Genomic DNA, 14,376 nt, shown 5'->3' on the forward strand with positions numbered 1-14,376 from the left:
TAGCTGCTTTGTGTTGTAGTATCAGTATCAGTTCCCTCTCGTGGCTAAAACAGGAAGTACACTATATATTTCCTGAGAAGACTGAGTGCAAGAGTCGAAAGGTTGCTTTTGAGGTACACTTTATTTAAAAGATTGGCCTCTTACAAGCCTGCAAGGCCTCCCAGAACATGCCCTGCATGCTTTACATGATCATTCTTTATCATTATTAAAAAGGTACAACTCCTTGTGGTATTTATAAAGGCCCCATAATCACACACATAAAATACAGGCTGAACAACAACAACTATAGTCAAGTACAGTGGCTTAAAACTGAGACAGAGCCCTCAGAACAGCATCCTGCACAAGCTCTGCATTAGTTAACCATTCAACACTTCCTTTCACAAGCAATGTAATAACACAGTTGGAAGTACAGAATCAAAGAGATGTGGGACGAACAGAAGAAGTCAGAGCAGCACCAAAAAAAGAGGACTATGCCCAATGTAGGTCAGGAGGCACAACGCCAGCGTGGCCCCTCCCAACTCTCTAATACTCCTCCTTTTCCACTGAAAAACACTCCCACTCCTCAATCTGCCCACTTTTTTTCTCAATTGCCATCTTTCCTTTTCTCCCCTTCTGCATTACAAAATCAGTTACATGTGGACCTAATAAAGAGCAGACACAAAGCTTACTTTTCAAGTCTCGTACACTCTTAACTATCACAGTGAGAACATACAACTCATGAAAATCTGTTTGTGTACATGAAGACAAATTTAGAACACAATATCACCCTAAAAGTAGTATAAGTCGTATTCCATTCCTGACAGTGGTCATTTATCAAAATGTCTAAGTCCAGTCTGAGCAGTGGAAGAGGACGTCTGTCCGTCCCGTTGTTTTAAAGCAGATGTTGGTTGTCATATGTGGCCCTCATGCTCAGATGGGATCATGTGACATGTGAGAGCGGGCCGCCAGAACGGCCTCAGAGGGAACTAGAGTGGTCATGGACGCACACAGCTGCTGCACATTCCTGCTCTGCTCCCAGGAAGAGCATCCATGCAGTTTACCAGTCTAAACACTATGGATGAAATCGTATTCTCGGCTACATTAAGATTTTGAAAGCATTTAGACTTCAGGAAAGAAAAAAAATCCTTCTACTAATACCAAGTGCACTTATTTTGCTTACCTTGGCTATGGCACTGCAATTATTTTCCTACAGAATTGCATGCATGTTCTCCAGGAATTTATGCATGATTTAGAGCCAAAGAGGCCAGTGTATCAGAGAAAAGGTTTATCAACTACATTCATTTGCACTTTGGGGGCAGCTGGGAAATGTGTCTGTGGCTCACACAAATTAATACAAGTAAAAATTAAGCAGTGGAATGACCGCAAAGCAGTGGTATTCAATTAATCAGGAGCAAAAAGGCTTCTGGAAATGTGCATTGTTGACGTCATCATAATACCAGGTTACAGCTTTGAAAAAATCTGAATGTTGGAATATTTGAGGGAAGCTGTAACGATTAAGGCACAAGAGAAAACACGCGGTGAGCACCCATTGTCTACTTTTTCTATCCACAGTGGCACAAAGTGAGTTTATCAAACAAACAAGAGACTCATCGACTCTTGCTACACCCACTCCTGCAGTGAGCGCTTGCAATGCACCAAAGCCCTGGGTGTCTCTTTGTTTTGCAGATTCCTGAGGATGGCATAGATCAGTACGAGGATGCACAGGATCAGAACTAGCGGGACCGTCACCATGATCAGTGTCATGACTTTAGAGTGACCATCAGCCGCCGTTATGACCACCTCTTTGTCCACATCGTCCTCCTCCACAGGGACGTCTGGAGTCACACCCACAACCTCTTTGTCAGAGTCTCTGTCTCGTTTGTCTGTTTCCCTCGCTGTAGGCTTTACTGGCTCCACGTCCGGGTCCGGTTTTGGATGAGGGGCTCCCGCACAGCCCATGAAATCTCTGAGAATAGAGCGAGGGTAGCCTGGATCGGCCTCTGCTCGCCGGTTGTTAAACCTCCAGTAATTGGCTCCCTTGTAGAAGTAAATGTAAGCTGAAAAAATAATAAAGATAAAAGAGCCTTGAGTCAGCAGCAAAAAGAAGTATCTATTTCAGCCCAACATAAAGAAAAGGTAATTCTTTGATCCTAAAACATGTTAGTCAGTCTAAAGGAGTTGTAATTGTTAAGAGTACTTTGCACTAAAAGCAGGAATGCAGCAAAGAGCAAACACAGTTCGAGCATAATTACAGAGGTAAATTGAATAGACAACAGTCTGAGACCAATTAGATCATTCAGGAAGCCAGGCAGAACCATGGAGCAGGAAAAAAAAGTCTTAACTGTGTAAAGCATATGCCATAATGTCAACATAAAAACAACAACAAAGTAAACAACAAGTTGGAAAAACAGGAACTAAAAGGATGAAGTATATGATTACAGACACATGCTTACAGCTCTGGGATTGTTTGGGTCTGAGTGTAGAAACCCCGGAGACACTGGAGAAGACTGGGTGGATATGGGATGGAGCGCTTTAAGAGCAAACTGCCATAAATCTCGTTTCCAAAGGAAGGATGGGCCAACCCTTAAACCAGAATCCTTTCCAGCATATTCTCTCTCTCTTTTTTTCTTCTGTTCTTTACACTCCAATCAACAACCTTTCCTTCCCTCCACCCTTTATTGGTCATGCTGTTTCCCAGTCTCCAGCATGGCTACATTTTCTATATAGGGGATTTCCGAGAATTCTACCAGTATAGAATTACCTCAGCTCTAATTAGAAGAATACAAACAGAGAAATGTTTAATAACTTACCACCATCATCACTTAGGAAAGAACCTTTAGGCGATGGGGGGATTTTGCCCCATCCATTGATTGGTTTAGGGAAATCGGCATCTGTTGTACGGGTTTCTTCATTGTAACGCCAGTACCTTGAAACACAGATGCATGGGTTCAATTACTACGTTCGGTCAAAGGGAAGAATTTGTTTATAAGAAAACCACCACATTGCCACAAGGACTTTTAAAACAACGGTTTGAAATCAACTTTGATTGTTACTCAATACCATAGCAATGTTATGGAAGAACTGTTGAGAAATGACATTGTATCCGGAAGAAACGGGGCCAGAACTTCGGAAAATATGATCATAACTTATGCACGGTTTGTTTCGCACAGTTCTATTTATGTTTGTCTTGTTGTGAATGTCTTGTCTTGTCATTTGTCCTGGCATAAAAGAATATTAGGAGTGGTATAGCAAATTCCCCACTGCTTCAAACTAGGTAAGCATGATGTATTCATTAATGTAAACAAACCAGTAGAAAGGGGAATGAATGGCACTGTGGAAAATTGATCTGTAAGGGAAAGCTCACCTGTCTCCTTTGAAAAAGTATGTGTATTCATTTGGCTCCCACCAAATGGCGGTGTCGATGCCGTGAGCAGGGATCCCTCGGCCGTACGCGTGCAGAGGCTGTGGGTATCCTGGCAGCACGTCAGCTTCACGGAACAACCAGAACCTGTCGTCTGCAGAGACAGAAAACGTAAAGACAAGGAAAAATGAGCAAAATGTGACATATGGCTTGCAGTCTGTTTTAGTTTGAGTCGCAGTAGACGCAGAAGCAGAAAGGACACACGAGTTAGGCATAACACTTATTTTCCAAGATTCCCCAGTGCAGAGTCCAAGTTCTTTTAACACATTTTAACATCCAGCTCCTTTCCACCACCGTTGCCAGGACACTGGAGGAATATAGTGTAATCAAACTAACTTTGATGCCTCTTCTGTTGAAATATGAAATATGACTAACTGGTTTTATGTTTACACAGAATTTATGGTAGAGGCAAGTTAGTTATTAGATTGTTTAGTTTTGTTATATCCATCTCATTTGCTGCCAAGCCAACGGGAGAAAACTCTGGGACAATGCATTGTCCCAGAGTTAAAAGCTCTGCAAATTCTAAAAGGCTGATAACAACTCACTTTTTGAGCTCTGTGCAAAGCAAATGGTTTGCAGATCTCAACATCTGGACCACTGCCGTGTTAACAACTGACGCAATCCCCATTACTTTGAGTCTCTCTCAGGGACGCTCTGGCCCCAGCTGCACTGGTGTTGTGCTCTGCAAGCCGCTGCTGCCACGCTGCACTGGTGCACGCCGATCAGCAACACGTTTTAAATCAGGCTTTGCACATGAGACACACATACACTGGGTTTGAGACACAGTATAATGATTTCTGTGGCTAGAATTCCTTGTTTACCTTTAAGACACTTTAAGATAATAATGTAATGTTTAAGATTTACAATGTGGGCGAGTGCCAGACATACAGAGTTATGGCAGTGTTCGTTATAACCACCCTCCTCGTAAATCTAGAGTCAGGTAAAAACTGCTGTGTCAGCACAGATGCTTGACCTGTTAAGATCAAAGCACAGATTTTTCTCCATTGAACAATATTATAAACTCCAACTTTTGATTCATCTTGAAAATTAAAAACTATTCACTCTTGTTGCTTGCCATTAAAATTAAGTTTTCCCCTACGTACCTTTAAAGAAGACAAATTTTCCATCATGGCGCTCATAAGCTGCATCAATGTCATTGGGAAGACCCATCCAGAACACAGATATAGGCATTGGATAGTTATCCAAGACACGGTTCCTGCGCACTCGCCAAAACCAGCGACCCTAAAGTAGCATAATACCAAGCAGTTTTGTAATTATATTGTCAAACAAAAACAAACTAAAGTTTCTTCACTTCTAACCTTGAACACAAACATTTCCCCCCTCAGCAAGGTGACGGTATCAAAATCCCCATCACAAATATTCGGCGGTAGTTGGTCTGGCTTCTTTGGGGGCGAGGGTGGCGGAGGCGGTGCCCATGTGGGGGGAACAGGTCTTTTGGCGGGGGTGACGGGCACTGTCCCCCGGTGGGACACTGTTGTGGTGGTTGTAGGAGGCAGTGTGGTATCAGGCTCTGGTTGCACAGCGACATCAGGTCCTGCACTGGGCGGTGTTTCTGGGGGCCGGCTGGTCGGATAAGAGGAGGTGGGTTCTTCTTTGTCAGTGGTAGTGGAAACGACTGTTGTGTGATCGTCAGGAAGCGATGGTAATGTAGCTGGAGCATTGGTCATAAGAGGCGCGCCTATGGAAACATTAGAAAAACATTCAAAGCGATATTCTGGCATTCAACTGTTCAACTATATAAGTCGGTGCTCGTTACTATGGTAGGAAAATAAACTGTTCTGTAATATTTAATGAGCTGCTTAAAATGCTTGATTGCGGTGTGCAGCACTAATACAGCTCTCTCTCTCTATAGAAACAAACTAGTGAATTTGTCTTTATGAACCTATATAGTTGCATTTTAGTTTAGTTAGTTTAGTACTGGCTTAGGAGGACTTTGACTGTATTTTTCTCTCCGTATTATTTCATAAACAAATGGAAATTGCTAGTGGTGGTCGAGTGGTTAAGGCACAGCACATATGCCAGATTCCAGTGCTGCCGGTCGCTGCACAGTGTTGCGAGTTTGAATCCCCACTCCGACAATTTACTGCATTACTCTTCTCTCTCATCCCCATTTCACACTTTCCTCTCCAATAAAGCCTAAACAAAATCTTAAAATAAATACATGTAAATTGCTGCCTGAAACATGTCAGTGATACAAGCACTATAGTCTTAGCACAGGATTTAGTATTTATTCATTCATTCATTGACCTGCTGAACATTTGTTGCCATATGAATGCATTTGCAAAGTCAAAGATGGTTGCTTTTTAATGTGTTTGATTTATTTTTTGATTATACAACATTTACTAAGGTGTGTTCTGAGAGAAAGTATATGCAAAAGAAACACTGAATGGAAAAGGAACTTGCAGGTTTACTTCTTTAAATTCAGTTAAGTCCTTTATTTATCATCCTTAGCTGCAACTGCAAATCCAGTCAAAACTGATCTTTAACAGAGTGGTTTGATTTGCCTATTGAAGGAAACTATTGTCTAATGTTACACTAAACATTTACTTTACTAGATTCCCGAGAAGTATCAGACAAAAGCACAGTGGATATCTTACAATAACAAGATCATAATCGTTCAGAAACCAGCTTAAACAAATGCTTCTCACATTGGATAGAGAAAAAAATCGTTATGCAACAGGGACAGAAGAAAACTATCAAATTAAACGCGAGTAGTAATAAGGGTCACCAAATATCTTACTCTACAAACGAACACAAATGCTGTAGATTTAACAATTGTCTGATAACAACTTCTGATGATATTGTCATAGATAAAAGGGCAGAACCACAGACATGTTACACACATGGGGTCTGTCTTTGGCCGAACACAGATCCTATCTGTCAATAACAATGCCATCTATTCAGAAAGGAGGGATGAGGGCACCAAAATGGTATGTGAATATGATACTCTATTTAAAGTTCTCGAAACTGTAGTGGGGCTCGTCTGTGCCGACTTCACGGTTATTTGATCATTCAATTTAACATTTTACAACATTCAAATTGTTGGTGTGATTTGGCATTTACTGCTCTAGTTTTATTACTAGTTTTCTTGGACTTTAGAACGTCATTACACATAATCAGTTCAACATTTCCTCACCATATATGTATTGTATTCCTTTGATATCGTCCTCGTGCAAAGTGAAGTTATGACTGGGCACCCACTGGTAGAACGGTGCCATGACGGCACTGGGGTTATCAGAGTGCTCCAGACCGAGCGCATGGCCCAGCTCGTGGACAGCCACCAGGAAGAGGTCAATACCTGCAACACAGAGACATCAACATGTGCCAAACTCGACATCAAATTAAACTCATGCGATTCACACACCTTGTGGGTTATGATTTTCCAGTGTCCAAGGTTCATCTGCATCGAAGTGTGTGTCCCCGCCCATTCCTGGCCCAGGGTAGTAGGCGTGTGCCAGGGACCCCCCTTCACCATCGAACAAGGACATGTCTCCGTGAAATCCAGAGGCAAATAGCAGGAGGATATCAGCCAGTTCAGACTGACTGCTGTTGTTTACGGCTGGTAGTTCTTCAAAAGTGAGCGGGGTGACTCTCTTCCACACGTCAAAAGCTTTGCGGATGGCCTCGTATGTGAGCTCTTCTCCCAGGGAGGAGGGGATTTGCTGGTTAAGAATGCTAAATTACAGAGACGAAACGAAGAACCTTTATGGTACATTCCCTCTCGAAAACATGATATCGTGCTTCATGCATCAGCTGTAAAACCTGTAAGTGATACGGTCGTTGTCCCACTGCTGTCCTGTGAGAGCATAGCGCTTTTTCCTCGCACCATCATCGAGTTCTTCTGATTTTCGGTCTGGGACGCCGCAGCGAGGCCGGCGCATTGCCCTAAACAAACAATTGCACGCGTCATTTGAAGACCTGCAGAATCAACTTTTTAAAGATGACGTTTTTGAGTGAGAAGTACAGATTACACTGCATCACAAGAATGCTTGATGCAGACAAAAAGTGTGTCGTAGAGCTTACACAGCTGTAGAAGGGTCCATTTCCCACGTCACCTCAAGGCCGTAGAAAAGCTGCATGTCACCGATGGCCTTAGAGAGGATCTGGGCCGACTGCATGGTGGACATCTGTCTGCTGGCCTGAGAGAGGTAGCCATACTGACGGAGCCACGTCTGAGGGCACAAAATCTACCGTCAGCGGTGCCCGACAGGTCCAGATGCTGTGTATACATGCACGGTGATCTGAAAACAAGCTGTTGTCTCATAAAAAATGAACGCATGTGAGAAACTGAAGGAAAAGGAGAGGTGATAAAGGCCAGATGTCTTCCATTAATCCCCGAGAAAGCAGCGCTCATTCCTGGGCCTTCTGTGCTCGGACGGGCAAAAAAAGCAGCCCTATGTCAATCAATGTATTTGAAAAGGTTTGTCTGATTACTGAGTTGCTTTTTTTTCATGGAGCAAAAACATTCAGGCATGTGGAGCCACGTAGATATACAAGATCTGATCAGCTCCTCTGTGAATTCTCTACAGGGCTTAAAAAAACATTATGGACAAATAGAATAGTAAACAAACTTTAATAGCCACGTCAAATCAATAACATCAGCAGCTTTTTACCATCTAAAAAACATTGCCAAAATCAAAAATATAGTGTCAAAACCAGATTTAGAGAGACTTATCCATGCGTTTGTCTCCAGTAGATTAGACTACTGTAATGGCCTGCTCACTGGCCTCTCCAAACGAGCTGTAAAACAGCTGCAGTACATCCAGAACGCTGCTGCTCGGGTCCTGACTAGAACCAGGAAGTACCATCACATTAGTCCTGTTCTCAGGTCTCTGTACTGGCTCCCTGTGGCTCAGAGAATAGACTTTAAAGCAGCTCTGCTTGTGTACAAGTCTCTCCATGGCCTAGCACCAAAGTACATCTTGGATATGTTAGTGCCATATGAACCATCTCGGACTCTGAGGACCTCAGGGACCGGCCTCCTGCTGGTGCCCAGAGTCAGGACAAAACATGGGGAATCTGCGTTTCAGTTTTATGCAGCTAAAATCTGGAACAGTCTTCCTGAAGATGTGAGACAGGCTTCTACTCTGACAATGTTCAAATCTAAGCTAAAAACAGTTTTGTTTAGCTGCGCATATGACTGAAGGGATTTTTTTTTTTTTTGCACTCTTCTCTTTTGTTTGTGATTTTATTAGTTTAGAAAATCAGTTGGATTGATAATTTTTAATTTAGTTAATTTTATTGCATTTCTGTAATTTCTTTGTGATTTAAATGCATTTTTCCTGCTGTGTGAAGCACTTTGAATTGCCTTGTGTATGAGATGTGCTCTACAAATAAACTTGCCTTGCCTTGCCTTGCCTTAAACGTGCATATTACAAACAAACAAATGTTATGTAAAGTCAGGAATTTCCCATTAAAACACGTAGAGAGAATTGTGATGTATGTGGTGGTGTGCCAAATGAATAGTGTGCCAATTTTCCTTTTGTTCAAGATATGAGTGAATGCATAAAAATATCTTTAGCAGTAGTTTTGGTGCATGGTCCAACAGTTGTTTTATTTTATTCAGGAGGCTCCATGCACTCCAACTAGCACCAATACAAAAGTGGAAACAAACTATAACCTGCATCAAACTAATGTCAATGACAAAGAAAAAGGGGCTATGGTTTCATTTACTGTTCTACAATAGTTATGCACGTTACACAAACCGTTAATCATCTAAATTCAGTATGATTTTCTGGTCTGATCTGCACCGTTTGTGAATAATATAGACTTTAAAGTGACTGCTGTGAAAGATGAAGCATTTACCTCTGCATTGAAGTCTTGTTCTTCTGGGACTTGTCCCTCTGCGCAGGAGAGCGCCAGGGTCAACAATGATGTGATTACGATGCGTGTGCAGGGAAGCTGAGATGCCATCTTTCTGGATCTAGAACTGCTCGAGTCTCAACAGCCAAAAAATCCACGCACTTGAGGTCAAACTGTGCCGGGACAAAGAGAAGAGGGGTCCGGGCACTGCTTTTTGGAGCGTCACAAACTTCAAAACGAACGCCTCATTGTTGGAAATAGAATCTCAATTGGAGTTATAGAATTGAGCTTTTGAAAACAAACAAAACAAGTAAAGCTCCTTACAAGACTACACGTGTTCTTTAGACATGCTAGAATACTATTTATCATCTCAAAAACAGCGCGATCTACTGCTCTTGCGGCTGTTCAGAGCTCCACGGTGACAGCGGAGGATCGCGGCGTCACGAGCGCGAGTGAAAGGCGCAACAAGTCCCCGCGCCACTGGAGGTCAAGCCCGAGCGGCTGCTGCGCGTGCGGTCAAGTCGTAAAAAAATGCCCTTTAGGACATGCCGCGGGCTCCCTTTGGGCGCAGGACAGCGACGCAGTTCATGCAGAAAGTGCGCAGATCGTGCAGGCCATGAGCGGCAGCAGCAAAGTCTCGATTTCCAAAGTGGATCCTGAATCCCACCTCCTCACGCGCGGAGGGAAACAGTGCGTGTGGAATGGGTGAAGCGCCACCTACCGGCGTTAATAGGAACTACAGTTAATATATAGTGCCGTTTAGGCCTTTGTTATTTTATTACTTGGTTTACGGATCCGTCGCACTTAATTTTATTTATATTGTATAAATCAATACTTTTTTTTTTTTTTTTTTTTTTAAATAAAGTACCGCCGACAAAGTAAAATAGCATTAAATTAAATGTAAAAATCGGTATCAAGTCAAAAGACAAGAGCGCGTGAAGCAATTTCTCACCAAACTCCTGCAGAAGTCTGACGGAGCGGGTCACTCCCTGCGCGCGGTCCCGGGGAGAGCGCGCGCCCGTCTGTCTGCTGCGCGCCTTTATATCGCAAATATACATTTTAAACCCGTTGACATTTTTTTCAGTGCGTTTTGCCCTAACTGGGTGGGTGGGGGAGGGTGCACACTTAAGCGTCAGTTCCGTCAGTCTTAAACATGCTAAATCTACTTTTACACGCTCCTGCGCGCCGCGTCTCTCCCCCCCTCTCCTTCCCTTCCATCTTTTGAAATTATTTTTATTCCGTCCACCTGTGCAATATATTTCATTTAAAATATCCATAAACCAAGTAATAAAATAACTGCGGCCTTAATAAAAGAAAAAGTCCAGTTTTCATCTTTGTCGCAATACGTTTATTCACATTGTCGTTGTCAGAGCGTGAGTGCTTGAGTGGCCCTCCGGTGGCCTGCCTTTGCCACTGTGATGAGAAGGACAAGGAAAAAGCCCACAATCCAAACGCCAGCAACAGGCAGCACCACTGATGTCACAATGTCTGAAAATGCAAAGGCAACCGGCATCAATGCACAGCCAAATACACAAATGAAACGATGACGACGACGACTCACTGGACCGAGATTTTTCAGACACACCCAGCTTGATTGGTCCATACGACAGAAGGCCATGAGTGCGATCTACCATGACCGCTTCTCTTTTACTTATAGAGTTGCAGTTCTACAAAAAACCGAGCAATATATTGACATTATCACCACAGAAACATACAGCAAAAGCCTACATCACAAGCAAGTACACTTTGTGAGCTTACTGGTCTGCAGGTCCTGTAATCCTCTGGCTCACAGATCTGAACAGCACAGTGCAGATAGAGATCATAGGGATGGTCAGTGAAGCGGAACATTTCAAAACTGTAGCGAACAGCGGAACCTTGGCCGTTCCCAAAATCTGTGTTGCTCTTGTTACGAAAAGTAACGGTGTCGTCTTCAACACATCTACAGAAAACAAAAAGGATGATTTTAATTAAACAGTTCATGAGGAAAAGGTTTAATTAGGCGGTGAACATTGAGTTTCCTGACCCGTTTAGAAGGAGTGCATGAACGTGTCCGTCTGTGGAGTTGGGCTGTGGACTCTGTGTGGCCCAACACTCGTTAAGCCGAAGTAGAAAGAATTCCGCCGGTTCAGTCACCATCACTTCCACGTACACCTAATTAGTTTTCACAGAGAGGTGTAGGTGTGTGTGTGTGTGTGTGTGAGGGTGAAACTGACAGAAAACGGGTGCTTAGTCAGAAATGTATCCAAGAGCCAGTCACCTTATCGCCCAGCTCGATGGTGGGGGCGCGGCTGTAGGCCGTACTGTAAGAGTGGTCCGTGTACAGCATCATCTGGATCGTGGCATCGAGTTCATCTACACGCACTACGGTCTCACTGAAGAGGGGATTAAAGAAAGCACCACAAACTGTAAAAATAAGCCCATGCAACTCGCTAGAAAGTATTTATATACATTTAAAAAAAAAAAAAAAGGGAGGTGCACTCTGTAACTTAGCTCGTGCCTGGAATGTTCCACAGTATTCCATTACTCATCTTGCCTTACCTGGAGAGATATTCTTCCGGTGCGTGGGGTCGCCTTTCCACAGAATTAACCACTCGAGGGTGAAATAACCTGGTTGTCGCCAAGGAGATATTAACTTCATATTGTGGAACATTTTAGGCAAAGAGGTAACATCTTCATAGTAGATCGGGAGGTACGTAGAAAAATAGGTCATATTGCGATTTGCTAAATTAGCAGATCGAGTGCGTAGTCTGTAATTAAATATTACAAATGACCTCAAAGAGAGACCGAAACAAGTTATATTTCTGCCCTTTTGCGATTCATTTTAAAAGTCCATTCAAGTTTTGTGTGATGCTTGAACCTCAACTCTGACATTTACAGGCACATTAGACGTTTGACAATGTAGTCAGAGGAACCACTTGCTTACACAGCAAATTGGCTGAAAGTTTGTCTAAGTGGCTTTTATTAAGTTGATTTGCTAAAACAAAAATCTTGCCCTTTTCTACTCGTTTTGAGCACGCAAGAAAATCCAAGTCCTTACAATTATTCAAAATGATAGTTACTACTCACTCTCGCTACTGTGTCCAGGTAATTTATCTTGAAAAATAATATATTCATTCCCAATAAAAAAAACGTAAGCCTGTGTCACCAAAAGGTTCCTCGTCTGACTGGTACCAGCCCCTGAGGAGACAATAAAACATTGCCTAAAGTGCGGCCCGAGTCCCTAGTTCCTAATCCGTGCAAATAAGCATCAAAAGGGAATTTTAACTAAAAAGAAAGTACCCAAAACGTTTCCTACAACGCAAAAAAATACAACCTGTATTAGCACATTCCTGATGCACTTTTAAAAACAAGGTCTGAATATTATAGCGATAATGCTAAAACATTAACTTTTGTCAATACTGCGCACGTCTACTCTATGGCAGACCCGCCACAAGGAAAGTTACACAGTGCACCCTTTAATGTGAAGTAAAATGATCAAATTACCTGAAAAAGGGGAGGATGGGGTACTTCAGGCTGACTGTTCTGATGTATGGAAAGACACATTTGAAGTCAAGTTTGACGGCAGGTTCTCTGATGATGTTGCCAGTAATCCGTGGGTTCGACATTAAAGTTAACGAATAGGCAATATGAGTGATGTTTTTCTGTTAAAAGTAAGCGCAGGTTAATGACAGCAGACCTTTTCTAACCCGCACGATGACGTTACAGCGGAATGCGTTCGATTTTACCTCCAGCGGCCGTCCTCCACACAATAAGTATTTGTCTTTAGATACTTTGGCTGTGTAATACGTCACACCATTGATCACCTCCTTCTGGGCGCGACATGACTTATTGGGCAAATGCAAAGAGTCTAGGGGAACTTTGAGGTAAGTGAAGTAACTTTCAACAGCTCTGATAGCGATGGAGTCTCTTTCACAGTTGACTTGAATATGTGCACCTAAAATAAAAAAGGGGGTTTGATAAGAGCATTTATGCAAACAGGCCCAAAAGAGGGAAGATGCTCTTTATATAGAGTGACCAGATGTCCCCATTTGCCTGGGACAGTCCCAGTTTTGAGCCTAGATGTATCTAAAACTATTGATTTGTCCCAATTTTATTCAAGACATGTCCCAGTTCTGTCCACTTTGAGACCGTCCAACAGTTAAGAAGGGAATATATTGTTTCTTTAGCCAAACTAAAGAAAATCTGGCTTTAGAAGAACCAAAACACAAAAGATGCACTAATTTCCAATAATAAAAGTCTCTCAGATTATACATTTAGCCGTGAAAGAGGTATAAATGATCTGAGTGCATAAAAATGTACTTAATTACCTGCGTTTTTTACCCTTTTATTATAACTTCCCATTCCAACCTGGGTGTGTTCCAGTTTTGTCGTTTGAAAATCTGGTCACCCCATCTTTATACAATGTAAACTATACATAAAAATTCCTTCATACAGGGAAAAGACATTTAAAAAAAAAAAAAACTTGTGATTTACTTCGGTCACAGAGGTCGCCATAATAACCCTGGACACACTTGCAGCTCCTTTGGTCTTGGGAGACAGTGCATGTGTCGTTGTTGGTGCAATGGCGCTGGCTGCAGAGGCCTGTTTGAAACGAGCACATGCCACATTAAAACTTAATAAAACTTAATAAAATAACTCGCTCACTCACTCAGAGCAGAGCAGGATGTGTCTTTACTCACCCTGAACACAATGTCTCAACTCGAGTCCAATGAGAGCCACAAGGACTGCGCCCAGCTGATGGGGAAATGATAGTTCGTTTGAGATGTAATGTCAGTCCTCCTTGTCCCGTTTCATTTCGGTATCCAAGGCCTGGTCTGTAGCCTACTTACCTTCAAACCCGTGTAGATCATTGTTGTTTTCCTCCGACGTTTTTTTTCTCGGAAGTTTTTCTAGATGTTTTTTTAATTAATTACGCAGGGCTCTTTCCGGGGACGCCATTGTCAGTCACGTGCTGCTCCAATTAAGCGCACCTGGGCTCCGCTTTTGCCACTACACCTACAATGTGTCAGGAGTTCAACTATTTCCGTGAAAAACCTGCTATATTTACTTGTTTACTACTCCACCCAATTTTATATATATATATATATATATATATATATATATATATATATATATATATATATATATATATATATATATATAATCTTATCTTG

At 42.4% G+C, this 14,376-nt stretch overlaps 2 protein-coding genes across 2 annotated transcripts; both read right to left on the reverse strand.

Moving 5' to 3' along the window:
• Window positions 1–1,249: 1,249 nt before the first annotated feature.
• On the reverse strand, window positions 1,250–9,408 carry mmp15a (matrix metallopeptidase 15a). The gene is made up of 10 exons (XM_072434809.1): window positions 9,227–9,408; window positions 7,445–7,593; window positions 7,184–7,306; window positions 6,786–7,096; window positions 6,558–6,719; window positions 4,720–5,099; window positions 4,504–4,642; window positions 3,344–3,494; window positions 2,790–2,905; window positions 1,250–2,036 (listed from the first exon to the last, which is right to left on the reverse strand). Exons 1-10 carry the CDS (start codon window positions 9,332–9,334, stop codon window positions 1,600–1,602), a joined length of 2,076 nt encoding a protein of 691 aa, XP_072290910.1. The 5' UTR covers window positions 9,335–9,408; the 3' UTR covers window positions 1,250–1,599.
• A 1,140-nt stretch (window positions 9,409–10,548) lies between these two features.
• Window positions 10,549–14,089, reverse strand: zpd (zona pellucida glycoprotein d). The gene is made up of 10 exons (XM_072435043.1): window positions 14,053–14,089; window positions 13,903–13,957; window positions 13,697–13,804; window positions 12,949–13,157; window positions 12,707–12,864; window positions 11,481–11,595; window positions 11,247–11,374; window positions 10,982–11,162; window positions 10,785–10,890; window positions 10,549–10,711 (listed from the first exon to the last, which is right to left on the reverse strand). Exons 1-10 carry the CDS (start codon window positions 14,071–14,073, stop codon window positions 10,590–10,592), a joined length of 1,203 nt encoding a protein of 400 aa, XP_072291144.1. The 5' UTR covers window positions 14,074–14,089; the 3' UTR covers window positions 10,549–10,589.
• Window positions 14,090–14,376: the final 287 nt, after the last annotated feature.

Source organism: Eucyclogobius newberryi, unplaced genomic scaffold (assembly GCF_026437365.1).
Source record: "Eucyclogobius newberryi isolate DKJ021-1_F unplaced genomic scaffold, fEucNew1.0.hap1 SCAF_7, whole genome shotgun sequence".
NCBI classification, from domain to species: domain Eukaryota; kingdom Metazoa; phylum Chordata; class Actinopteri; order Gobiiformes; family Gobiidae; genus Eucyclogobius; species Eucyclogobius newberryi.